Source organism: Perna viridis, chromosome 1, assembly GCF_037379345.1.
Source record: "Perna viridis isolate PV_CMFRI_1.1 ecotype Kerala chromosome 1, ASM3737934v1, whole genome shotgun sequence".
Lineage (NCBI taxonomy): Eukaryota > Metazoa > Mollusca > Bivalvia > Mytilida > Mytilidae > Perna > Perna viridis.
The window spans coordinates 11,914,856-11,942,477 of NC_142445.1; the positions used below are offsets into that span (position 1 = coordinate 11,914,856).

The 27,622-nt window shown below is 30.6% G+C and overlaps 3 protein-coding genes across 11 annotated transcripts in view; 1 reads left to right on the forward strand and 2 right to left on the reverse strand.

Annotated features, from left to right (window-relative positions):
* Nucleotides 1–362, reverse strand: part of LOC148627270 (uncharacterized) — a 28,572-nt gene extending 28,210 nt beyond the window's left edge. For all 5 annotated transcript variants that reach the window (XR_015920104.1, XR_015920103.1, XR_015920102.1 and 2 more), the window contains exon 1: nt 236–362. Coding sequence is in view for 1 of the 5 variants with exons in the window: in XM_088570635.1 (XP_088426761.1) it covers nt 236–317 (82 nt within the window). In the remaining 4 variants the exon portion in view is untranslated. The remainder of the gene's footprint in view (nt 1–235) is intronic.
* Nucleotides 363–7,916: 7,554 nt separating this feature from the next.
* Nucleotides 7,917–18,277, reverse strand: LOC148627271 (pre-mRNA-splicing factor 18-like). The gene is made up of 10 exons (XM_088570720.1): nt 18,154–18,277; nt 15,971–16,078; nt 13,832–13,909; nt 13,480–13,593; nt 12,441–12,593; nt 11,656–11,724; nt 11,220–11,360; nt 10,459–10,530; nt 9,978–10,133; nt 7,917–9,180 (listed from the first exon to the last, which is right to left on the reverse strand). The coding sequence occupies exons 1-10, from the start codon at nt 18,226–18,228 to the stop codon at nt 9,091–9,093; spliced, it is 1,056 nt and encodes a 351-aa protein (XP_088426846.1). The 5' UTR covers nt 18,229–18,277; the 3' UTR covers nt 7,917–9,090.
* An 83-nt stretch (nt 18,278–18,360) lies between these two features.
* Nucleotides 18,361–26,691, forward strand: LOC148627272 (uncharacterized). 5 transcript variants are annotated; one of them, XM_088570684.1, is made up of 5 exons: nt 18,361–18,417; nt 20,022–20,202; nt 21,066–21,272; nt 24,635–24,852; nt 25,437–26,691. In XM_088570684.1, the coding sequence occupies exons 1-5, from the start codon at nt 18,376–18,378 to the stop codon at nt 26,145–26,147; spliced, it is 1,359 nt and encodes a 452-aa protein (XP_088426810.1). In that variant the 5' UTR covers nt 18,361–18,375; the 3' UTR covers nt 26,148–26,691. The 5 variants fall into 5 exon arrangements, with proteins under 5 accessions (XP_088426810.1, XP_088426802.1, XP_088426833.1 ...); XM_088570676.1 differs by having other exon boundaries at nt 18,366–18,546; XM_088570688.1 differs by lacking the exon at nt 18,361–18,417 and adding an exon at nt 18,553–18,713.
* The last annotated feature ends 931 nt before the right edge of the window (nt 26,692–27,622 follow it).

The window sequence follows — 27,622 nt, forward strand, 5'->3', positions numbered from 1 at the left end:
GTGAAGTTGGCGTTTTCAGTTTTTCTTTCAAAGCAATATTTCAATCATCAGAGGATCTGTATAACTGATTAACTCTTAAAGGCAATTGCCGTATGTTGGTGTTAGTATCGTCTTACGGGCGTTACGGAAACAGATGAAAACAATATGGCATATGTTTGCAGTTATCCTTATTGTTGTTGGATAACTTTTTGTTTGTTTATTGAAATGAAGACAGTCCGCAAAATCAAATGTTTACCTATCAGGTGAATTCCATCTTCTCCCTCTAATGTCAACACCGATTTGTCTGTTATATTTTTAATTCGTACGTTGTTATCCATTCCCTCATTGTTGTTTACAATATGTCATGTGCAACTTTCAATTTCATGCGCATGCTTACAGTGTACTTTTGTTTTCGTTGATTGGAGAAACGCCCCTTTTTGAGAGAAACGATCTTTCATTTTTATGGGGTAATTCTTTAAATTTTATTACTCACAGTCTGAGTTTTCCCCTGGGATCAAAGTTTCTGAACATTTTTATTGATATTTATGAGATATTAGCGGGATTGTGCATGATTAAAGTGGCCTGATTTGACAAGGCTTGGTCTATGGATTGATTGATTAATCTTGGAAAATTTCATTATAGCTTCAGTAAAGGTTTATTAGCTGTGCAGAAATGAGTTTCATAAACAATTTATTTACAAATCTTTCACAATCATTTAAGTAATACAAAGTTGTTATAGCTGGGTTGTCAAGTACTTCTTTGTGGTACTAGTTTTTGAAACATTTTATAAATATTTCAAAATAGTGCCTACTCCCCCCTGCCCTAATAAAAACATAATTTGAAAAAAAAACAATCTTATAAAGTAATTTAAAAAATTTGTATCTCGAACACTAGCAAAATTTAGATTTTTTTTTTTTTTTTTATTTGTTTTTTTATAGCCTGGATTTTACATCATAACCCTATATCACCACCTGATCAGGGTGTTACAGGGTAATACAAAACAATATTATAAATATAATGACTGTTTTTCTATTATTATAAACAAAATTTATCAAAAATGAAACTCAATATATAAAAAACATAAACCTTGCACTCTCACACTCATACTTGCAATTTATAGACTGTTTTGACTCATACATGTTACCACGTATCATCTTTTTAGAAAATGTTTTATATAAATGACAAATCAATGAAAAATAATATATACTCAACAAAAACTGTTTACAATTATAATTTAAGGAAAAACATGATGTATAGGGGCCCAGTATCTTTCATATGACAAAAACTTACTGTTTTTCAATGCAACATATTTTTCAAGTTGTTGATACTGTTTCATAACTCTTTTCAATTCTACAATATTTGGGTTTTTTCCTTGAGTTTACACTTAAAAATTTATTTTTTTGCAATCAATATTAATAAGTTCAAAAACAAGCTGTTAGAACTTGATCCTAGGAGAATTTCCATCTTATCAAGTTCAAAATCTACATCAAAGTTTTTTTTAAATAGCTTTCGAATAATACTCAAAATTGATGTGTCAAAAAATAAATGTTCAATTGTTTCTACTTCTGTTTTACAAAATGTACAATATTTAGTATCCTTAAGATGAATTTTAAACAAGAAATTATTTGTTGGAATTATTCTATGTAAAAATTTATACTGAAAATTTAGTAAATATGTGTCTTTGCAACACTTCCCTAGTATGACAAAGAAAAAAGACCAATCAGCTATTTCCTTACCAGCAACATTTTCACACTGAAAAATTTCTCTGAAAGTATATGTACAATCTCCCTGATCATATCTTTATATACAAATTTAATTTTTTTATTATTTAAAAGAGCTGTCAAAAAATTGTCTTCGGCAACAATATTGTTTAAAGAAATGTCATCAGACCTTTTCTTCAAACAATCCTTTATATATTTTGGTATTATAGAAATTAGACTGTAGTACTTCATAAAATTATTTGTCAAAAATTTATCCCTAATTTTTACGAAATGACATAAATGTTTTGTCTGGAGGATCTATGAGATTGTATACATACTGTATATAACAGTATGATAATCTGTTCCTGTTACCTTTCATGGCCGTGATCAATAAGCAGATGTAGTACAAGTACTTTTATTATTCAGCAATCACAATACAACAGCAACGTACAAGCAATAAGAGAAGAGAAAGAGTCAGAAGACTCCCTTCTTGAGGGCGAACCCTCTTGAACTTAAATCTCTTAAGTTCTCTCTTTAATAAGTGCCTTCTTAGTCCTCTTTTCTAAGTTCCCTATATATACTAATGATTATGTAAAACAACTATGTATTAGTCAAACCCCCTTTTCATGTCTATGTTATGATTGATTCATTATGTTTATTTCCTCCCTTTTAATTTGTCATTTATTTATTGATATTACCCTCTTAATTATAAATGAACCTGTACAACTACCATTTTCCTCATGCACCTTTGTCATCTGAATGGTTGTTTATATATATGGGTATGTCATGTGTACATGTAACACCTTTTTGATTCGTACAAGTATGTGGTTATAATTTGTTTTATTATCTGTTGTCCACATTGCAATTTCATTATGTATTGGGAGTTATTTTGTACCTGTTCTCATGTTTTGTATAGTTGTTTTACCCCTCATACATATTAATTTAATCAAAAGTTCACATGACAAAATATCATTTATAAAGTCGCAAAATGTCCATACACTCTCCTCCCTTTCTCAGACTAAAATTATTTAATCAAGAATGTCTAACCACTGTCATATCACATGTAGGCCAAACTGTTTCCAACAAATGTAATATGAAAATTCGTCCACAGGTACAAAATTTAATATATCCAGAGATAATATCTCTCTCAAATTTTCTTTAGTACGAGGTTAGGCACTGTAAAAACTAAAAAACACATCTCTCCAAAAATGAGTTCTTTAGGTTTAATGCAACCTCCTTTATTTTCTCTTTCTCAAGGCTCAATACCCTTTCACCACCAAATAATTGCAAATCCAACATGATTATTTTTTGCCAAGTTCCATCCATATTCTCAGCAAGTCTTTTAATCCAACCAATCTTCAAATATGCACAAAAGGATTCCAAATGTATCATTCTTAGTCCTCCCTGTGCAATATCACAAATCAATGTTTTTTGTTTCAACTGCTCAGTTTTCCCATTCTAAATAAAGCTAAAAAACTGAGAGTTTAATTGATTCAACATATATTGGTTGAGGTTGGGCAAGGAGGTCAAAAGATGAACAATTTTGGAAAGAGCCAATGATTTAACTGCAGTAATTTTTCCAAGCAAACTAAGTTTTCGATGTTGCCAGCTTTTTAAAATCATAAAAATTTCCATAATTTTTTTGGAAAAATTAATGTCTATTATTTTATCAAGATTTAGTGAAAAATCTAGACCAAGTATTTTAAAATTTGAATGTGACCATAGCAAAGTAAAGTCCAGACAGAGTATATGGTCAGAATACCTTTTACAGCCTACCCAAATAGCCCTCGTCTTAGATTTGTTCATATTTAGTCCCGATACTTTGTAAAAGGATTCAAAACAAAGAAGTGTTTCACGTAAAGACACTTCACTACCATCTAACATTAAAAATGTATCATCCGCATACTGATTTATCAGAGGTTCAGTATCATTAATAACAACACCACGAACACTGGGATTTGCTTTCAGTTTTAATCCTAATAATTCCACACCAATAATAAATAAATAAGGAGATAAGGGGTCACCTTGTCGACATCCACGACTAAGTTTAAAAAATTTGGACATGTGACCATTATTGATAACACAACTTTTTGCATCTAAATAAAAAGTTTCAAACCATTTACAAATAGAAGGTCCAAAGTTGAAACTATTGAGAGCCTTTTTCAAAAAATCCCATTCGATAGAATCAAATGCCTTCTCAAAATCTACTAGTAATAATAAGCCAGTCATATTTCTTTCCTATAGTGCATAATATCATACAAAAGTCGAGTATTTTCACCCATAAATCTATTTTCCATAAACCCTTTTTGTGAATCGCTTATAATGAATGGCAGAACTGAAGGCTGAGGCAATCTTAATATCTGTATTCAACAGACTTATCGGGCGGCAGTTACCTAAAATTCGACGATCTTTTCCCTCTTTAGGTATGCATGTAATAACTCCTTGATACTGAAAATCAGAGAAGTTACCACATTCATAACCATATTGTAAAGAACGACAAACAAAAAAGCCAATATCTCCCCAAAAAAACTTCGAAAAAAGTCTACAGTAAAACCATCAGATCCCGGGCTTTTTCCATTCTTCATCTTTTTGAAAGCTTCTGCACACTCTTCAAAACTCAAATTTCCTTCACACGATTCTTTTTTTTCATCAGTTAATCTTACATCATGATGAAAAAAAGTGTCGTCAAAATTATTAATGGTCTTGTTGGTATATAAAGTCTTGTAGAAATTTTCTTGTTTTGCCTGATCTGATATATGATTACCTTGATCGTTAATCAGAAAACGTTTTGTATATATAATTTTTTTTCTCTAATTTACAAAAATATTCACTTCATTTCTCTCCATTTTCAAGCCAATTAGCCTGGGATCGAAGTATTAAACCATCAACCATTTTACCTCTGAGGTTCTCCAATTAGAGCTTTTTTTAATTCAGTTGAGCAAATTTAATTTCATCTGGATCTGAATTTATACTTTTTTCCAAACTATTTCTTTTTCAATTTCCTGGTTGGAAAATTTTTGCTCTCTAGTAGATTTTTTAATGCTATAAGAGATAGAAATGGTTCAAATCTTCATTTTCAAAATTTCAAAAAATATCTGGTCATTGCATGATAAACTGACAGGTGCAGGATCATCTATATCACCTGAGCTATAATAATCAGTCACAGTATCTTTTATACATTTTTTCACCATACTTATGTAATCAATGTCATGTAATAACTGTGAATTGAACTTCCAATAACCTCTTCCTCTCTTAGCAAGGCAGGGTGTAAAAGAAAAAACAATAGCCGAATGATCAGTTTTATACCCTGGGATAATTTAAATAAATTTAGAAAAATTATCGGAAATGAGATTTTTTAGAAAACAACCCTGGAGCACATACTAATACATATACATTTTTATGTACGGTTTCCCTGTCAGAAGATAGTTTCTGATTAAACAGTTGATGTAAGAAAAATTTTCATACAGTCAAGACCATCTCACCTTAAAATAAAATGCTTTGCAGGGCACACCTTGGATAAACCACGAACTGGTCTAATGTCAAACTCTGAACAATTGGTGCAAGTGTGGACACATTATTCAAGCTCGATAAAGCTTTGAATTTTGACTGTGATTAGACATTTAACAGAGGATTAGACTTTGACCTGAAATTGAAGTGGCCCTTTTTGGCTTATTATTCCAGTCATAACTGCAAAAATCAAATCTCAATCTGCTTTTGAGATATGACAATTTGTGGTACAAATTCAGAGATCCATTCACTTTTACTCAAGTTATCATCCCGACATCATGAAAATCCTTGTTTCTGGCCCCTTTTAGGAATTTTTTTTTTAATGTATAAAAACATATAACATGAGCTAGTAATTCTCACCATCAAAGTTTTGTCCTCTACTGTAAAACAAGTTCATGTCCAAATTTTGAGACAAGCACCTAATAAGTTGTTGGTATTTTGCTCTGAAAAATGAGCCATTATACAATTTAAACTGAGAAATGAAATTTTGATGAGTAGATAGTGAGATTTGATTCAATCAAAAGTTAAGCACCTGATATGATACTTTCTGTCAAGATATTCCTGACTGGCCTTTGTCTTATTTATTGATGAAGTAACATTTATAATTAATGTCGATAAAAATCACTGATAATTTTTAGAAGGTTTGCAGTCAGATAATCAAATTAGACAAAAATTCCAACATAACTATTGCAAGTACACGTTTCAAGGAGTAACCTCTCACCAGCAGAATTAAAATCAAATATGTAGGATGATCTAAACATAAAAAAAATAATAGTATTAGGGGTGTATATAGCAATCAGTTAATCTGAAATCTAGAAACTGTTGATATTGTCTGATTGTGCATCCAAGAACTTCTTTGTTTCTACCTATTGTGTTGTGTTGATATGAAACATAGAAGCAGGTAAATTTAGATAATACTAAAAAATCAGAAATTATTGCATCTTCTTTTTTTCTCTTTAAAGCTGTCAGAAAATAAGATTTAATTTTTGTCATTTGAAAAAGTCAGTAAAGTTAAAAAATACCATGTGTGTTTTAGTCAGGCCAAATTAAATTATATCTGTTTTCTGTTGTTACCCAACTGACCTATTTTCAAGCTAACAAATAATAAAAAGTATCACCCAATGATCTGACATTTTACAGATGGTAGCCAATTTTCATTTCTTTTTAATGTTTTTGAAGTTGTTTGAAAATATAAGTAAATAAAATAAAATCCTGACTTACCAACCCAATATTTTTCTGACATGTTACAGGAAACAGAGGTATAATTTTATTTGGCTTTATAGCGATTTAAAGCCAGTTGCAATATCATGCAAAAATATAACATTGCAATAACTTCTGAATACACGATAACTTGACACAACTTTGTAACTGAAGTACTAAAGAACTCAGAATGTGAAAAATTATTTGGAGTCCAAATTGATCAGACACTGCGCTGGTCAAAACAAGTCAACATATGCTTAAAATTTCAAGTAGACATTATATTCTAGGATTAAAAAGTATCTAACCTTAGAAACAAGGAACTTGTTTTACTCAGGATATGTTCTTCCATTTATTGACTATTGTAGTTCTATTTGGGACAATAGTACAACAGAAAATTTATGTGTGCTTAGACTACAAAAGAGGGCAGCTCGGCTTATACTTAATGCAAATTTCTAATCCCCTCTTTAATTCTTTTAGGTTGGCTAACTGTTAAGAATAGTATTATAAATCACAGGTGTCTATTGATCTTCAAATGATTAAATGGGTTAGCTCCGTCTCATTTAAGATACAATAAAATTTGTTTCTGAATTAATCCATACCATTCAAGAAATGCCATAAACAATGCTCTTTTTATTCCTAAACCTAAGACAAAACTATTCTGATATACTTTTGTTTACTCTAACCCGTCTCATTGGAATACCCTCCCACATGAAATAAGAAGTGTAAAAGTCTTTTTAATTAGAATATAAAAATTTTCCTAATGGAACAACAGGCAAAAGAATAATTCAACTGTATTTACACGTACTATAACGTAAAATAATAACTTTGTTGGCTTGCTTTTATGTATTATTTACTAGTACTCATTTTGTGCATTGAAATTAACCTTGTATTTTTGTTTCTGTGTGAGTGCCTCTGCGAAGATTAGTTGTAAACCAACTGTGTTACCCTCTTGAAATAAAGCATCACTATTCTTATTATTACTCAATCAAATTTTTTATAGACCATACAAACAAAGAACAAACAAACTTTAAATCATTAGTGATAGATGTAAGAATAGTATGATAATTTAATTTGAAAGAGTGAATAACCAAAATATGACCAAGAGTGCCAAGAGAAAGCATAGATACAAGTGTGCAGAACTTGTTCTGCCCACGAGTTAAATCTTCAAACGTTCTTGGCATGAGTAATTATATTTAGGTTATTCATGATAACCAATTGACTGTTTTATTAATCCTTTAGAGTCTCTTCATAATTTATTGCTATTTTCAACATTAATTTTTATTTTGTGATTGGTTGATTGATATTCCTGTTGTGATATTTTGGTGGGAGACAGTCTGAGAGTGAAGTTACCAAATTCATTTCAGTGTTAATTATTGAAGTATTTTACACAGGGAACATTCAGTAAATCACTGCTATCTATATAATGAAATATAGAATTTTATTTAACCTTACTAATTTCACATGTTATATGCAAATTGTTTATTAACAAATAGAGAACTATTTCAGGTATATAAGAAATCACTTCAAAGATTCCCTTTAAATAACATCTTTATTTCAAGCCAGCTTGTGAATGTATAAAAACATTTTATTTTCACAAAATGTCAATATGTATGTACAATGCATTTTATTTTTCTTTTACTAGGATAACACAATCCACCCCTAGGAATATATATCCTTAGAACATAATATTTTTAAATGAGTTTCCAACTAGTGCATTAATTAAGAACAAAACAGAAATTATTAAAACAAAGGAATAATATGTACAGACGTTTTTAACATAGAACCTATAAAAGAAAGTCAGTCAGATGGAAAAACAAAACTGAATGTGGACAATGGCATCATATGATAAAGAATATGTGAAAGTTTCATTAAATCCATTTCGTGGTTTGCAAAGTGTTGCGGATTAAGACCTGAGGATGGACAGACATACAGCATGTTCAATATATACTTTCTGCTTCTCTGCTTAAGCGAAAGGGGGGGTATAAAAACATTTTTATTTCAGAATGCTGTGGAATGTTAGAACAGCAAAGTGAACCATGAACCTTTTTCCAAACAAATTATAATTTCAGACATTTGGTGAGAAGTCTATCCTAATACCAATAGTTTAACTTACTAGAAAGCGTGCACAATAATAGATTATCTTTGATCATGTTTATGATTTTCTCCCTTGACCAGGTAGAGTGAAAGAAAGACAATGTTCCAATGATAATCTGCTTATCACTCTTTTGCCTAATACGTCATTGATGTATACATTAACAATGGCATGCACACCCTTAGTTCGTAACAATAATGTCTATTGTCGCTTAATAGTGCTGACAGAAAAGATTTCCATAAAAGAAATAAAGATAAGCATTCATTGATAAATATTGACAATTAAAAATACAGGGTATAATTTACACTCCATGAAATGAAATTTTTCTATAATGTATAAAGATCTGCAAAAAATTTAAAAAAACACCTCATTGTAAGAAAAAATCAAATTATATATAAATATTTAGAACTAATCTATTCATTTTGCTAGACACTAAAACAAGGTTGTCAACAATAGTACATTACAAACAGCTTTTTCCTCCTTGTATGCAATACTAAACAAGGTTTATTTCTTGTTCAAGGAAAACAATCAATTTGACAAAATCAATTACAATCAACTTTTCCGAAGAACATGATTTGTATGTTTTACGCCCATATTCAATAGGTACATGTATCACACATTCTTCTCTTTTTCGTAGTCTACACTTCTAGAAGGATCCGTTGGAAATATTCTCTGACACTGTGTCATTAATCTTTTTAATCCCTACAAAAAAATCAAAACATTACAACCATTACCAAATTTCAAAGCCAAAAGTCTCTACCATGGATTTTCAAATGTATTGCAGATGTTCTCTTTGTATTCAATTAAATTTGTCATTAAATACTTTTATGACAGTAAAAGATTCATTAATTGCTACTTTCACACAACATAATCATGTAAATGATTTAATGTCTTAAGTGACAAATCAAAATACCAGTACATTTAAATGGTTTAATAAATTAACCAATTTACATATTTAATCAAGAAAGAAATTGAGTATCACTTGGTGAAACATACATGTACTTTAAGTACAGTATTTATTCCCATCCCATGTTTCCTGGGATACATGTACTTGAGTATGATATTTATTTCAATCCCAAATTTTCTCGGATATATGTACTTGAGTATCGAATTTATTCCCATTCTATATATCCTGGGATACATGTACCTAAGTATGGTATTAATTCCCATCCCATGTTTCCTCATATATATGTACTTTAGTACAGTATTTATTCCCACCACTTATACTTCCCATGTTTCCTCAGATTTACTCCCTATCTTACCTGATCATTTAGATCTATGTATATTTTACCAGAGCCTATACAATGAGGGTTAAACATTAATACAGTTTAGATTCTCTCTAATTTTTATTCTCTATCTAAAAAAATAAACTGAGTGATGGGATGTAATTAGATTTTTGAAATTAAGAACAAAATAGTGAAGGAGTAAATGAAACAAAACAATTTAATTTGATTTCATTACTTACATTCTATGCTTACAAGTAAGTAATAAATTGTTACCTGCATGTATTTTCTCTGCGTTTCATCATTTAGTACATGGGCAACATTTCTAGATGAAATCTTTTCACGACCAGTACGAGCGTGAATACCAACCATAGTTACACCAATAGGCCATGGTGCATTACCAATAGCCATTTCAAGATATGCATCATTGGCCTGAAAGAATATAAATTTTATTTTATAATAACTTAAGAAACATATTATGATATACATTACATTACATTCTACAAAAAATTAAAATGTAATGAAGTTTTCAAACTTTTTTTGTAATACAAGAGGACAAAGTCAGAAATACAAATTTTATGTTTTTTGTTTTTAATGTTCAGAAGAAATAAAATGAAGCTGTGCACTTAATATATAGAAAATATAAATAGTTGAAAACTTGCAAAAAGTCATCCCTATGTATTAGTAGCACTTCTTATATTTATGGTGAGTTTGTTGAAGTATGTTTTTCCTTCTGATCTATAAATTAAATACAAACCTTTAGATAGTTTCTGGTCATCAGTTCTTTAATAATGATAACAAGGGAATCCAATATATCATCATCAACTTTCTACAATGCATTTTTTAAAATTCCATCAGCATATTACAGTTACCTTATTATTTTGAAAACAATTAAAAACAGACTTTCTGTACAGTGAACTGGTTAACTAATTTGTGCATTAAATGTCACTGCATTTTTTTCTAATCCAAAACTAGAGAAAAGAGTAGAAATTGGAAATTTTGTCAAAGAGACAACAACCTATCAACATGATCAAATTGTGAAAAAGAACAGCAACTGGCAGTCAATAAGCTTTCAAAGAACGGTAGAGAAATTTCCCACATCTTTGACTTAGCCACAAATATACTGATTCAGTGAAATCAGCATTGCACTTTACTCTTAACAAGTGAAAAAAACATAACAAAATCCAAAATCACACAAGATTATAAACTAAGAACAGAGGCTCCTGACTTCGAGCTAGTGCCAAACATATGGTTGAGTTGAACTCATTTGATGAGACTAACAATCAGTTTAAATTTGCTCTTTTATTAAGACTTTGAAGGCATACATTATGTGGTATCTTTGATGAGATAATTAGAATTAAATTACTGCACTACCCTCAAGTTTAGTTTAATGAAGTTCTCTTTGCAGTTTGATAAATAAAAACCTAGAAGTAAACCTATCTCCACAGAAATCTCTTTGTAACAACAGTTACTATTCATTAACAAAAATATGTATTTTTTAAAATATCATATAAATACCTTTTGTTTCAAGTTCCTGAATAATGGTTTCATGTAAGCTACTGTTTGGGTCTGAATAGCACTGGCTTCACGTCCCTTCCGTGACATTTTCTCTTCATTTGGTCTACTATTTAACTTGTCTCCCCAAGCTTTTAATATAAACTGAAAAGGAGATTTTTAAAATAAGCAAAGCACTTTGGAAATATGCTGAGTAATACTCTAGTTAACTGGCCTGATCAGATGTTGCCAGTCACTGGTCATGAGCAATTTCAATGTGTAACTACTCCAGTAAATTGACCTGCACTTATAAATGAAACAAATTTTCAATTCTTGACTTAAATAACATCTTTTCTAGAATTTGAGAGAATGGTGCTGATCTTACCATCTGAAATATCATTTAATCTTAAAAATTTGTCTATGTAATCCTTTTTTTTTTCCACAAAAATATCACAAATACCTTCAAAAACTTAAGACATATTTCCATATCTTTTTCGGCATCTCCTTGAGCCATCTCTTCCTGCATTTTCTGAAAAAATCATTAATTTTTTTATGTTTTCAAGCATTATAATACCAGCATGAATAATCATCAGATCTTAGAAAAAAGTTCAAATAACAACTTTTCAATTTTCTGATACTTGATAGATAAAAATTATAAAAGTTCAAAATAGTTATTGTCTGAAGAATTAAATGTTGTAACCTAAACCTAACTTTGAAACAAAAAACATGTGAGAATAATTTTATTTTTTATTTTAAAATATTTAAAATTTTATGACTTTCTTTGTCAAGTGTGGATATATTTCTCTGTATTGATGCATTTGAAAAAGTCCAATATTTACCAAACAGAAACTTCCCTTACATTTTGTGCTTAACTTGTTTGATATTTATCTTATATCAAATACACAATACACTTAAACAGGATTATATCTATTATCGGTTAAATATCTGAAAGTTTTAAATTTTGTTGCAGAGTTTTCATAAACCATACAGTGTACCTTCTATTTAGAATTCTTCAATTTTCACCATCATTGCAATAAAACTAGAACCAAAAGGTTAATGTATAGACAATTGGACAAATTATAAACTTTCCTCTAAGATGTTCTACATAACATTTATGCTTAGTTTTGTTTCAATCCATCCAGCCATCAGACAAAATTAAATAGTAGTATTTTTCCATGTATTAATTAAATGATAAGTCCTAGTGCTGTAATCTAATACATAATCAACAGGATATGACCAACTTACTGTAACATCTTCCAGTGTAGTGCCATCATCCCTGATGTCAACATTACCCTTCACTTCACCTCCATCTGAAGTGGAGGCATTAACTATGGCATTGAGGTAGTCTTGGTCAACTCTGTCCATGGCCAATTTATAATCATTATTGAAACCTTCTCCCTACAAGAGACAAAATTACTACTTAGTTTTATATTATTTGTCCCTGTTCTATAACATATCAACTAAGTACTTATGTATAATTAGTAACACCATGTCCTTCCAAACAGATGATAAGTGCCTGTCGGAAAATCTTGAACCTTGAATTATAGACCTATTGCCTAGAAATATAAGTGCTGCATGAAACCATTGATATTTTGAGAGAAATGATAATACATGTACTACTAAAAATGTAGAAATTATTGTGGGCATTTATTATAGTGATTTTGACATTTAAACCTAAATGTAATTTTGATAATTGTGGAAATGTTTACAGTATTAATTTAAAAACACTAAGTTTCCATTTTTTGTATTGCACAAGGTGGAACTTTCTGGTGCTGGATTTGGCTTCCTACATTTATTTGTCTGATTGTGAGACTGCATTTGAATGTAGACAATCCTATGTATTTAGTATTTGTCATGTTGATGAGAGGTAACTCCATGAAACATGTGTACAACATGCAGAAATTTACATCTACAATAAGATTGTAATTTTTGTGTAATGAAAAAACCTTGCCCTTTTTCCACTTAAAGATTTCAAAATGTATTTTAATTAGAAGTGTTCTACAATCATAAAAAAATCACAATAATTTCTGAATTCTTACTGTATTAGTTACAAAAATTGTTTCTGAATAGTGACAATATCTAATGAACTTGAATATGTTTCATTAATAATTGTAACTCAAATGATTCTTTATTTTAATAATTGTAACTCCAATGATTCTTTATTTTAATAAGTAGATTCATTTTTCAAAGGGGCATCATGTATGTGCATTTAAGTATGAAAATAAAGCCAAAAATAAGATATTGAGCAATGGAAACAAAAGACAATTACAACTATCAAACCTACTTGCTTAATATCAGGTTCAAGTGTTTCTAACTTTTTCAACCTCAGGTATGCTTCATATTCTGTTTCTCCAAAAAGTAAAATAGGCTCTCCTCTTTCTCTTAGTTTTCTCACCACCTACAATACAAATAAACAACATGGAATCTTAAGAGTACTTATACAATCTACATCCATATAACTTCCTGGACTTGTTCAAATCTATAAAACTGTAACTGTTATATTTTGCTCACCTTTTTGAGCACTTATAAATAACAGTTACAGTATATACTATTTCATTTGTTTTATTCAAAATTGTCTTTGAGTCTTTGTCCTAGTATTATAAGTGGCTGCTTCCTTTAAACCTTCTTTAACTGACCTCTTTCCTCGGTAACTGTGAATACTTTTGTTCTTCTTCGACAGCATGTTTTTTCTCCTCCTCTGCTTGTTCTTCTGACTAAAATTCAAAGAAAGAGTACATACAAATTCTCTTTTACAATCAATGTTTCATGTTTAGACGTGCTGCCTACAACATAAATTGTTAAACTAGAGGTTCTAAAGAGCCTGAATCGCTCTCCTGGTCAAAAATAGTCTTTTAAGGTTTTTAAAGCTGGACTCTTGACCTTACTTAGTTATCCACCAGGTTTTCATATTACAAAAGAAATCTCTCATAGCCATTCTTGGACTCTTCAAGAGCAATAACTCCAACATCAATCAACAGATCTTCATGAAAATATCCCACTCATCATGAACAAATTTACCAGTACTCCCTGCCAGGTTGTAAATAAACCCCACTGCTTTTGAGTTATTTGCACAATTCTGCATTTTGACCCCTATGGTCTATTTTTAGAAACAACGGCCATGTTTTTGCAAGATAAAAAATCCCCACACATAGATTGTTAAAGATGTTTTACATAACATGTATGCATAGTTTTGTTTCAATACATCCAGTAGTTTCAGAGGAGAAGGTTTTCAAAGTAAGAAATACAAAATTCAGCAAAAAAATCCATTTCAGGACCCATAACTTATTCATTTGTCTGCGAGATGATAACTGTCATCGAGTTATTTCCAAAATTCTGCAAATTGACCCCTATGGTCTATTTTTTAGTAATGGCAGCCACGTTTTTTGCCAGATCAAAAATCCCCACACAAGGATTTTTAAAAATACCCTTAGATACATTCATGCAAAGTTTGGTTACATTCTGTCAGACGGTTTCAGAGGAAAAGATGTTAGAAAATGTTAACAGACGATGACAACAGAAAACGGACACATAGTGATGGCAATAGCTCACATGGCCTTTTGGCCAAGTGAGCTAAAAATGAAATGGGGAAAACTCTAAAAATATAAATCTTTGTAGTAATAACTAATTTAAATCATATTAATAATCAAAGAGCTATTGGCACTGAAGGTTTTTAATTATATTGAAAATTGTTTCAAATATTACATGATGTAAAATTAAACCTTAATCATACATTTGTGTTTCCCATATTATTTAGGACTGTTTTTTCCCTAAAATGTAGAAACTGAATGTCAATCTTTACTACTGATTTCTGAAGTACACACTGTTATTGATTGTTAAACAGTATCCAACTTCACACACATTTACAAATTTTGTTCCATTTTACCTTTTTTCCCAAATTTTCAAACCTGTCCAAAAGTTTATTTGCATTTACATTCAATAGCTATTTTAACTGACTATTTATCCTATGCTATAATCATATTTGAATAAAACCAATTTCACCTTAAAAAAACAATTTCCTTGATAAACATATGATTTTCCAAAACTAGACACTTTTCATTAATTTGAATTTTCCCACTAGTTTTACTTTATCAAATTCACTCTTCTTCACTTCCTGTTTATTAATCATGAAATATTAATGATAGGATGAAGATTTTGACCGATAAAGATCTGTGTTAAAAGGAACATTTAATGTTTCTTGACACATTTCTGCAAGAACTTATAATTCCCTAAATGAATTTTAAAACTAAATATCTTTCAAGGCCAAAAAGGAGTCCCTCAAATTTTCAGTTGATTTGAAGACAAGATCTCAATTTTATTTTGCAGAAATAATAGAATATTATTGACCTGAATAATTGCCAGAAACACATTTACTGGCTATAAAAGAGGTACTGAATGATATAAAAGGAATTACATTTGGACTACATTTCTGCATAGAATTTCGGAAATAGTAGGGAAGTTCCAGGAATAGACCGGTGACATAAGGTATTTTGATCCTGAAGAATCAAAAAGCCAAAAAATTAAGTACAAGGAAGGGATACAGATAAAGCTTCATAAAGAACAATGAAATTTTACTTTTGTGAATTTTCATGTCAGGAATAATCACTGAGACCAGGAACTAAATGTATTTTTTTCTGTTCTAAGATTTAGAACCACTAAATATGTTATGGCATTATTACCAAATAGCTGAATTTGCTTGAATACATAGATTAAAATTAATAATTGATTTTTTTGCAACCCAGTCATGATATTCCAAATGCTTTCTCAAAAAGACTTACAGTTTGTGCTATTTCCTCAGGTTCCTTCAATCTTTCATGTTTTCTCCAGTACTCCTCTTCCTCTTTTCTGGCCAAGTCACCCCTTTTAAAGTACTTTTTGTTTCCACTCTTAAAAAAATATTTTTGCATGAATTTATCCAAGAAAAACCTGTTTTAAGCACAAGTTAAATGTACATAGGCAAAAAATTAAATTTTATATCATGATATGTATTTGAAAGATCTCTTCAACTGTATTTTTCAAAATAAACAAGCATTGCAAGACCCTTTTTAGTGAGTGTAATGATAAACTTTGTTCAAGATAAAGGGTTCGGAAATTTTGACAGCCCATATTTTATCAAACTTCAGTAGATGTTTGTGTCAGTCTTTAACATGCTCAGATCGAGAATAAACTTTAAAATAAAACTTTTTATGTAGTTATTTTAAGATAAATATTGCGATTTGTGTTTAATACTAGTTCTTCATCACATACTCTTGTCTTTACAAAACATCTGAACGAGTGAACAAGTGATGTTTCGACCACACATGGACATTCTAACATGTAAACAGAACATTGTGTCACTCTAATTTTTTCATCCCATCGACAAACAGTAAAAATGTTTCAAGTGATGAAAAAAAAAGTTGACTATTTATAAAAGAAAATTGTGAATACAATTTGTATATTGATTTAAATGGGTTGTTGAATTCCGTGTTAAAAAGATTCAATCGATAAATTAATAATTACAAACTATGACTGATTCATAGTTTCAGCACCATTTGCTTTCATTACGTACCACTAAGAGATCGGCAGGAAAATGATGGATTTGTCAATCTTTTTCTTCATTAAATAAAGTAATAAATGTATGAAAATTCTCCAAGTCACTTCAACTAATTGGTATATGCAATGGTGCTGCATGTGTACCATTAATTTAATTATGCAATCAACTAGTCAGTTACTGGTAAATCACAGTCACAGGTGGCTGCACATTGGCTAATATTGAAGCACACCTATCGATTAATTTCCAATAAACAATAAGGAGACAGGTCAACAAAATGTTTATACACTAATAAAACCATGCAAACTGTTATTTATAAGGGTTGACATTTTTTATGTCCAATACTGGAAAATGGTCGTTGGTCATTTGCAAAATTTGTTTGTCAATGACCCAATTTTCACTGTTTCAGGACCCTCATTCAAGATATAATACCAACATGTATCATATATTTCCTTCACAATAGCTATTTTTTTCAAAAATAAATTTTATGTGGAATGGGGTACTCTTGAGAATTGTCCTTATTTTTTTTCTCCCAGAATCCCTTAAATTTGAGCATGTGATGTATCTCAAATGCATTATGAACAGAAAGCAACAGTACATTTTCCATCATGATATTTTATCCAAAAATAGCAATACAATTTCTGAGTCAAAGAATTTTGAGTGGGTCAGTTGGGATTGGAGAAACAAACAAAATGTTTTTCTTTACTTGACAATATTGAATAAAAACAAAATAAAAACAATATTGTAAATGTCTTCATAATTTCCAAGGAAAAACTACTGCTGTATTGAGAATTACTGTTACCAATTGAATAAATACTTTGACATCATTAAAATGTGTTTTAGTTAACTTACGATTCTGATAATAAGTCATGAAGTTAATTTTTATCCTTATTTTGAAAATATGCTGTGGGAACTGATGTAAATTTTCTCAAGTGGAGAATCACTTGCTAGTGTGTGATTATGTAAACAACCCATCAAATTATGAACAAATTATTAACACAAAATAATCTATTGAAATTGATAATTAATAATTAGCTTCACTTCAGCCAGTTAAGGACAACTTTTATTGATCTCTCCTGCTTTTTTTCCCTAATTTTTTTCACATATACTTACAATTTTTAATTTATAAGAGATATATCTGTGACTGTTGTCACATTTATTTACAAACCCAATATATGATATCACATTCTACCCTCAACTATTGACAGTTAAAAGAATGGAATACAATAATACAAATCTATAAGCCAAATAGGCACCATCCAGTGGCATTTATACTACAAACACACATTTTTGTATATAATTTAAGCGAAGTAACAAACATATATTTAATTTTTATTTTTGGGGGGGTCACCTGTACGGGTTTCACCTGTTTCATGTTCAAAACATTGAACTTTACAGGTAAAACGGACGATCTTTGCATGTTAAAATTACCAAAATATCTGAATTTGTCTCAAGTTTTCTCTTTTTTCTATCGATTTCAGCTTGAAGTAAAGCTTTGAAGTCCATGGTAAACTCTTTAGCACGGAGACGTAAAACGTATGTCTTAATGTGCAAATATGTGACAACTCTTCCAATTGGATAACATAAAGTAATTAAAACCAATCAAATTCATTATAACAAGTAAGTGCATCCAAAGACCGAAAAGAAAAACAAATGCAGACGACGTCCTATTTAACAATGACCCTATTTTGTATAGTGTGTGCACAGATAGTCTTTGTATCATTTGTTGATGCCTCGGTGTCCACCAACGTTGTAGTGTCGACCTACAATGTCTGGAACGTGATGTTTAATTGGGATATTAGAAAACTAAGAATTGCGAAGATGGTGAAATGATAATGTGACCTATTGCCTGATTATGATTATGAGTTATTAGTAGCTCCTTTGACCTAAAAAGAACATGCCTTGATACTGTTATTATTTGATATCTATTTTTGTTAGCCCCGATTCTGACTGAGGCTTATGATGATATAATGATACTCGAATACTGCTGTGTAATGTGTCCTTGTTTATACATTCTAGTATAAATGCTCTTTAATTTTATGGGCCCTGTAATTTGGAAAATATTCTATTCTATACATACACTTTTATGATATTTTGTAACAACCCTATGGGTAAAACCTTCTACAGAATACCTTTGAGAAGGAGCTTTTGGTACTTGCTATACTTGCTCCAACATTGAAAATCAACAGTATCAAAGATTTAACTCTTTCCTAAACCCTTTATTTTTAAATGTTTCCACATATTAGATGCAAATATAAGTTGAGCACAATAAAAGTACATATACCTACTAAGGATAAATTATAACCGTGAACCACAATAACTGGCACTATAACCTAGCTGTCACTCTATACCAAGTTACCAACCGAGATAAGGGAGTAGTCAATACAAAGAGACATGGTACTTTAATTTTAACCTTTTAATGCTTTTCTATCTCAAAAGCCAGTTTTCAGTAGTAAGTTTTTCTGTTCGAAATGAAGTGTAACAGTAGACACATTCAGTATCAGCAACGTTTTGAACGAGTTCCAGAACTATAAGATTAGAATACAAAATCATTCCAGACTTAAGAATCTCTGACATATATTTTTAGAACAGACCACTCTTCACAATTTCTAGCTGGAATCAAATTTTTAGAGGTGAAGCTTATATCATAGCTATAAACTGTGATAAAGAAAATACAAGTACTTTTCTTGCTCTAGAAAGTCAATGGAGTGGTTTTCAAATTAACAAAAGGAGGTCATGCTACTTCTCTAAATATCCAGCTCACCATGTACATGTATGTCTATTGCACAGCACATATGGTACATTTAACTAATCAGATAGCCTAGTCCCGAAATCCTAGCCTTAAAAAAAATAGACATGATTGATTACATTTTATACTTATATCAATGATCCACTATATGCATACATATGAACAATTTTTGTATATATATATATATATATATATATATATATACAAAAATTGTTCATATGTATGCATATAGTGGATCATTGATATAAGTATATATATATACAAAAATTGTTCATATGTATGCATATAGTGGATCATTGATATAAGTATAAAATGTAATCAATCATGTCTATTTTTTTTTAAGGCTAGGATTTCGGGACTAGGCTATCTGATTAGTTAAATGTACCATATGTGCTGTGCAATAGACATATATGGGCAGCATAAAGCCTTTGGTCTTATCACAGAGACCAACAAATTTAAGATGTCTAGGGATTTCCTTGAAACATGTGAAATATTTTTTGACGGACAATAAAACTTTCAGACAACTATTATTACTTAAATTTCTTTTCAGATAAGGTCAAATAATCCTGATGTGATTGCACTCCAAGAAATTAGATGTAGCAACACAGGAGATGAGAACCAGATACAGGAATTACAGAATCAATTACCCAGATACAAGTACCTATTCTTTAAGTGTCCTAACAAGGTTCAGCTTCCTAAACATGCCATACATAGGAATAAAGATAGAGAAGGTATGCAAGATATACAGTGGAAAACAACAATATACTGGTATATGTGATGTAATTTAATCATAACTTTTACATCACATTAATTGCATTTGTTCATTAAAGTAGCTTATTATACTGATCTTTTTGCAAATTTGTAGAAGAATATCAAAATCAATCAATCAATCAGTAAAAATAGTATGGTAACTTTTACATTGTGAACAACAAATTAAATCAATAAAATTATCTAATATCCAGTCTTACTTGTGACACACTATATATTTTCAAGGAGCAAACATTTTTCAAGTCACCATATGTTTAGTTAATTTGGGAAAAGTGCATATATGATTACAACATAGTATTTGAATAAGCCACTTTCCATGGGGAGATGATTAATGGAAACATTTTCCAGTGAGATGTAAAGGAACTTTTTTTGTTTCACAAATTAAGAAGCAAAAAAAAATATGCTACTGTTAGAAGTAGTCATTTTAAGTTAAATTCTTTTAAAAATCTTGAGCTTTTTACATATACTGCTTTAAGTAATGTCAATACAATAGTTTAACCTACCAAAAAACAAATACCCAAGTCTATCTACCAAAATATTTGGTTCAATTAAACTTATTCATGATAAAAAAAGCAATACATCACCATCCATGAAATTTTTGTTAGCATCAATAACAACCATATTACAAATAAATAAATAAATATTTTATTTATCTCTAATACAGTTACAATAAGTGGTTTTGGCCAATATTAAAATTACATGAATTGAACATGTGTTTTATATAATATATAGTAGTAACAAATGTAGCTTACTGAATTGAAGTTATAAAGGGTTATGAAAATACAATTTATTACAGATGATTAAGTTGTAGATTTATAACTTCCAGGAATTGGCATATTAAGTAAACTTCAAATTCTTAGTGCAAAGACTATCCAGTTGCCATTCATATATGGACCAGATACAAACAAAAGAATCCTTCTTCATGTAAAGTTGCTGAAAGATGACAAAATGTTGAATGTCATTAATGTCCATTTCTCATATGACAGACAACAACAGTGTAGAAACGCAGCAGCAGTGCTAAACTATGTTTTCAGTAAGGATTACTCTGCATTCTTTAGCAATTGAGAAGTAATTTGATTCTAGTTGAAAAGTGTTTTTTTTTTTGGTTAGTTATCTTTAGGCAAGTTTTATTTATATAAATAAACTTTGTTTTGTGACATGATACACCTAATGCACTTTCCATAATACATGTATGAAATTTCACACAATAGGTCAATTAGTTTCATGGAACAATAATTGTATTCACCAAGGGGGAATAGTTTACCCTGATTACTAACAGAAGTACTTGTCAGAAACAATGAATTCCCCTAAGTTTTTGTATTGTTTTCATTCTGAAGCCATTAGCATAAAAAGTTTTAAGTATGTGTACTGTCTTTCAGACTGTTTGTCTATAAATTGACTCAGAATTTTTCCATATTGGTTTGAGATATTGAATTGCTTTTAAGATTATAGTTAGCTCTGATTGAGTTACTGATTACTATTATTTTAAAAATTATTGTATGCATTCATTATTGTGATTTTAAATTTTAAAAATCTCATTTTACTGTTCAAAAAATGCTTGTATACAAAAATGTATTAACACCTGTACGAAAATGTCAACTTGAATCCAACTGGAGTCCAACCGGACTAAACCAGGATTCCAGCAGGATTTTGAAAAAATAACTAAAATCCTCCTGTTGAAGAGCAAGACATGTAATTAATGAAAATTCCTGCTATGAGAATCCTTGTCCTCCTTTCAATTCCTGCTACAGTTACTTGTACTTTCCTGGTCATCACCAGGACAGTAACTGGATTTTCTCGTAAGTGATAAACACAACAGGAATTTTAAACTTCGTTATTTTTGTAGAACTGGATTTTTTTACATAGTCATTTTACCTACTTCTATATAGTTCTAAAGTAACACATGATTTTGAAAATTTGATGTTGAAGATTATATTTGTATTTTTAAAAGATTTGAACATTATGAAAGTCAATTATGTTATACCAAACAACCAAAAAAGTCAGTTGCAGTCTAAATTAATTAATAATTCTAGAATAGTTGGCTAAAAAAGTCTTTACTGCATGCAGATAGCAAAAAATCATCTATTAATGCAAGCATACCTGTCAATGCCTAATTATTCTGCAATTAAGCAGTTGCTGATTATTATTTTTTATTTGTTATTTACAAGTGATATCCTCTACTTTCTGGCTGTTGGCCTTTTTTACTGACCTATCAATATTTTGAACATCTGTGTAATTCTGAAAGTTCTCATGGTTAGATGCCAGCTTGAAATAAATTTGTTGTTGAAAATTAAAAGCTACTTTTGTGTTATATTTTGATTTTCCATTTTTTTTTTAGCTCATCAAGTCTCAAAAAATATTTTTTTTGGGAATGAGTCATTTTTTGGCATATTGGAAATTGTAATGAGGTGATATAATACTGCTAGCCAGGACTTGAATCTCAGGTTACATTAATTGGTACTTAACATTGAGAGATTACGGAGGACCCCCAGATGTTGATTTTTTTTTCAATAATATTAGACTCCATTTATTCAAGCTTATAATTTCAAAAATATATTATAATGAAAATACAAACACATTAGTATGTATTACTCTTAATTGTGAATTGTTTGACAGTATTGTTCGGCCATTTATGATTATCAGCTAACTGATACCCATTGGTATCTCGTCATTCCAGCATGCATTGGTAACCACATGACTGAGTTCATGTCAGTATTTGAAAATTGTCTGCCATTACTATCTGGTAGTTTAAACCAAGTCAAGGCATTTTGCTCATTTGTTCAGAAGAATTTCTTAGTATAGAAGATGCATCACTTTGTGTTCTGTCAAGAAATGAATTGAGAAGCTGCATGTAAGACTTTGATGTAAAGGGTAAAGTTAGCTGAAAATTCAGAAAAGAAGAATTCTCAGGAGTATAAACATCAGAATGACTGGATTGAATGGTAAGTTTTTCTTTTGTTAACTTATATGACTTCATTGCTATATCTTATTTGTATTGAGTGGATCAATGTAAAACACTTAATAGGAAGTATAAAACAAAAGTGCATTTTGACCGTGTACACAAAAATAGAACTTAATACAGGAAATATTTTGATTGAAAAGACTATGATCAATATTAGTAAATACAACTTCTTCTGTGTTTAATATCACTGTCTGTATTATTGGTATAATTTTTTTAACTTTTGATCTATAAGTCACTCTTACAATGGCCAATCACGCATCTAATGTTATATAATATATATTATCAGATATCATCTGAAGGTCATAAGATAATCCAAGGTTATATAATAACATCTGGAGACCTTAAATTAAAGTCTCAAGGTGTCGGTGTCAGTACCTGTAGTTCTACCAATATTGTGCCTTAAATCAGTGGCATGCTGGACCTGGATACGCCATTTGAAATAAAAAGAATGTTTGTGTATTTAAGTCCTAGATATCTCTTAAGCAAGTTAAGTTTATTCACCTGCAAGAGTAAATATGAACAATAAATATGGGTAAAAATGAAGATGCCTACCTAGTCCTTAGTAACAAGTTATACATTTTTTTTGGTCAGTTACCTATCTACCTCATATCCTCATTAAAAAGGAATAGTTTTTTACAATCTGGGAGATAGTTTTTTATTTTGTTTTAATAGCAACTAGTTGACCATTCATACTTTTTTCACAGGTCTTGTATCATCCTGGTGCAAAAAAGGACAAGAAGCAAATGTGACCCTCACAAAGCAGCTGAATGAATAGATAACAGAATGTTTTTTCATATGCAAGGAAAAAAGCCATGGACCTCGAAGAAACCAGAATAAACCTTACATTTATGTGTTTGAAAGTGTAACTTATTGGAATATTATAACTTATCCATGTTTAGTAAATTTTGTATCCATAATTGTGTTTTGTCCTTTTTTAAATTCAGACTAGATGTTGCATATAGTTTTGCTAAAGATCTGGGTTTAGATTTCTGAGAACTATTTTTCATATTCCTGCTAAAAGAACAGGATTATTAGGGAAACAGCAGGATTTCTGCTATTAGAGCAGGATTCTAGGTACATTTGTAAATTCCAGGTTTGAGAGCAGGATTCCTAGTTCAGAGAAGGAATCCAGAATCAGAGTAGGATTCCTGGTATTAATTGTTGAGAAGGAATCCTTTTTTAGTTCAGAGCAGGATTCCTGCTTTGAAAAATGGGATTCCTTCTCTGCTAATTTAAATATTTTGGCCCATTTTCCAGTTGGTTTCCATGTCTTGCTTACAACAGGATTTTGTTCCTTTCCTACTGGAATCCAACCGAAATTCCAGTTCGAATTCGTCTCTTGTCCAGTTGGAGTACGAGTGGGTATTTTCGTACAGGTAGTCTTAATTTGATTTGATTATGTAAGTTGATGTTATTTATAATATATTTTATAGGCAATAGAATGAAAAATGTAATCATCCTAGGAGATTTCAACACCTACAATGATTTTGAAAACCCACTTGAATTGCTGACTTTGAAATGGGGACAGGAAAAGACTTTAACAAAATGTCTGGAGGAGCACGGTAATCTAGGTCACAGATCTACATATTTTGTTGATGCTTGGGTTCAGTCATTTGCACAGACCAGACTGGGATTAACATTTAGTAATATGGTAAGTACACATATGTTATACATATATATTCATTTACATATTTTTGTATATGTGTGACAATGCTGCCATTAATGTTTCATTTTTTCGTACACCATTAAAGACTGTTTATACCGATACATGTGCATGTAACAGAAAAAAAACATTAATTTTAAGCTTGATTCAAAATGTAACTAACAGTTTTCTAGGATGATTCAAATATTTTAATTCAATAGTAGGCAATTCATTTCAAAGATTCAGTTATTGTAAAGTAGCCATAGAAAAAATATATAACAAGAAAGTTTTTTTTTATAAGTGTTATTACTTAATGTGATAGATAAGCTTACCAGTCATCAGAATGATTATAAAAATGAGTGAATGAAGAAAGTTGCAATATATCAAAATGTGCAACTCTCACATTGGGTGCCACAAATAATTTTTCTTACAAAATGATTGCAAATAAAGAGATGAGAACAGAAGTACAAATTTGATAGATTAAAAATAGTTATAGTCTTGGCAAACATAACATCAAAATCTGAAATCCTAAAATTCTAGCACTTCTGTAATTCTCTCCCCTATGTTAAAATACTGATTATTTTATTTTTCAGCCAGCACCAGGTATGGAAAGTAGACCAGACAGAATTCTGATTAATTCAGATTTTATTGTGATTGATTCAAGTCTTCACGGCCATGGAGCAGTATATAGAAAGCAGTTTGGTACAAGTATTTACCTTCATAGACTGAGTACAGTTATTCATCATGCAAAGTTGTTATACCAGTCTGTTAAACCTGTCAGAGGATATTCCTGCCAACATGACTGTGGCCCACATGGTTCTTGTCGTTGTGGTGTGTGTGTGTCTGGTGGGAATGATAAAAACTGCTATCTACCAGATTGTGAAGAATGTAGTGCAGATATTTATAGAAATTACTCAATATTTTGTTATATTTTTGTATTTTTGGTTATCCATTTGTTTTTTGCAGTTTTGAGTATTTTTATTACAGCTGCTAATTTTAAAGGGGAGGCAATATTCTCTATACTTGGATTTAAATGCTGTTTGTGCAATCCCGATCTGTATAGAAAACCAATCGTACTTGCAAGGCGATCAACATTATTGAAAATATGCTACAAATGGCCACTATTCAGACTACCTGCATGTTATTTGTTAATGACCAGTATAGTTTTATTGACATTTGTTAATCTGTATGCTAAATCTGTATTTACAGATTCTGTATTGACTGTGAGTAGTATATTAGATGAAGAATATTTTCCTTCGGATCATTTGTTTCTTACGGCAACATTAAAATTGATAGAAAAGTGATTAGATATATGTAGAGTTCAATTTATTTAGTTAGTTACAGTCAAATGGTAATTTAAGTTTTTGCCTTGTCAGTCTTCTTGACTATTCAACAAAAAGATATTTTTTGGGATACATAATGAATTATGACACCATACTCTGCTGCCTTCTGAGGATGGGCGAAAGAGCTGATAATATGTGTATCTGGTACTTTAAGATTACTAAGCTTTGTACATTTTTAAATAATAGCATCATTCTACAGGCTTAGCTGATAAGGCAAAAATGTGGAATGGCAGTATCACTTATTCTAGTCTGTTTGGTGACAACTTTCTACTGTCATCCTTATTTTACTAGTTTTGCAATTGTATGCACCTTTAATTTATCATTTTTTGTCCTGTTAATTCATAGCGAATGAAAAAGTATAAATCTATAGTGGAAACCTTTAATATTTTGAAAAATTCCAATTTTTTGTTTGATAACACTTGCAGCAGTATATAGGTATCTCGCTTGTACATCATAATTTTCATGATGGAATATGATCAAAATCAGCATGATGCAACCAATTCTATTTTAAGACTTAAAAATGTTTTTATCAATAATTGTTCTTCATGAACATGTAAGTTTATTGAATATTGGTAGTAAATCTATTTAGCAGCTCAGTGAAAGAGTAATCAAGGGAACCAAGGTTATAGCGGTAATCAAAAGAATGTAATCCAGGGACAAAGACCAGACATGGAAAACAGACATACACAACAAAGAACATAAAGTAACTAAAATCATACATACAAAGTAACAAAAGTAAATGAGCAACTCGGACTCCACTAAAAACTGGGAGCATGGACCAGGTGCACCGGCAGGGCAAGCGTCCTCTGCTTTTCTAGAAACACCCGCCAAGTTGCTTATAAAAAGTCAAGTCCGGGGTAGACAAACGAGGAAAGGAAAACTATGACCCGTTGAATAAATCAGTTTTCATGGTGTGGATGGATACACCATAACAATCCACGAGTTCATGATGACGACTATAAAACTTCTGTAGTGATGACTTCAATCTTGTAGCAACATAACCCTGTTCCAGAAGCCTATTTGTTTTAGCGCGATACAAAGAGTCTGCGTAGTCCCAGCAAGCTCTGGCATAACGTATGAGTTGTGATATGAACACTCCATACGCAGGAGCCGAAGGGATGTTGCCACAGATGAAAGGAAAGTTGACAATTCTGAATGAAAAGTCATCACGTTTGTCGTAAAATTTGGTCAATAGTTTTCCTTTACCATCGATTTCTAAGTGTAGGTCAAGATATGAGGCTGACTTCACAGTGTCTGTAGTATCTTTTATCTCAAGTTCTTTTGGGTAGATGCGATGTATCAAATCCCGAAATTAGGATTGTTTAAAGATAACACGTCATCTATATAGCGGAAACTGAGATTGAAGGATCTAGCCAAACAATATTCTTTCTTTCTGATCAGATCAGCTATAAAGTCAGCCTCATAAGAGTGAAGGA

Excerpts from the sequence above, each read along its gene's own strand:
- LOC148627272 (XM_088570676.1), top strand. The coding sequence starts at position 18,376 with ATGCAGACGACGTCCTATTTAACAATGACCCTATTTTGTATAGTGTGT. Across the intron at positions 21,273-24,634 it reads AGTGCTAAACTATGTTTTCA|GCAATAGAATGAAAAATGTA; the intron begins GTAAGGATTACT and ends TATATTTTATAG. Across the intron at positions 24,853-25,436 it reads GATTAACATTTAGTAATATG|CCAGCACCAGGTATGGAAAG; the intron begins GTAAGTACACAT and ends TTTATTTTTCAG.
- LOC148627271 (XM_088570720.1), bottom strand. The coding sequence starts at position 18,228 with ATGGACTTCAAAGCTTTACTTCAAGCTGAAATCGATAGAAAAAAGAGA. Across the intron at positions 10,134-10,458 it reads TGACCAGAAACTATCTAAAG|GCCAATGATGCATATCTTGA; the intron begins GTTTGTATTTAA and ends ATATTCTTTCAG. Across the intron at positions 9,181-9,977 it reads CGCAGAGAAAATACATGCAG|GGATTAAAAAGATTAATGAC; the intron begins GTAACAATTTAT and ends ATTTTTTTGTAG.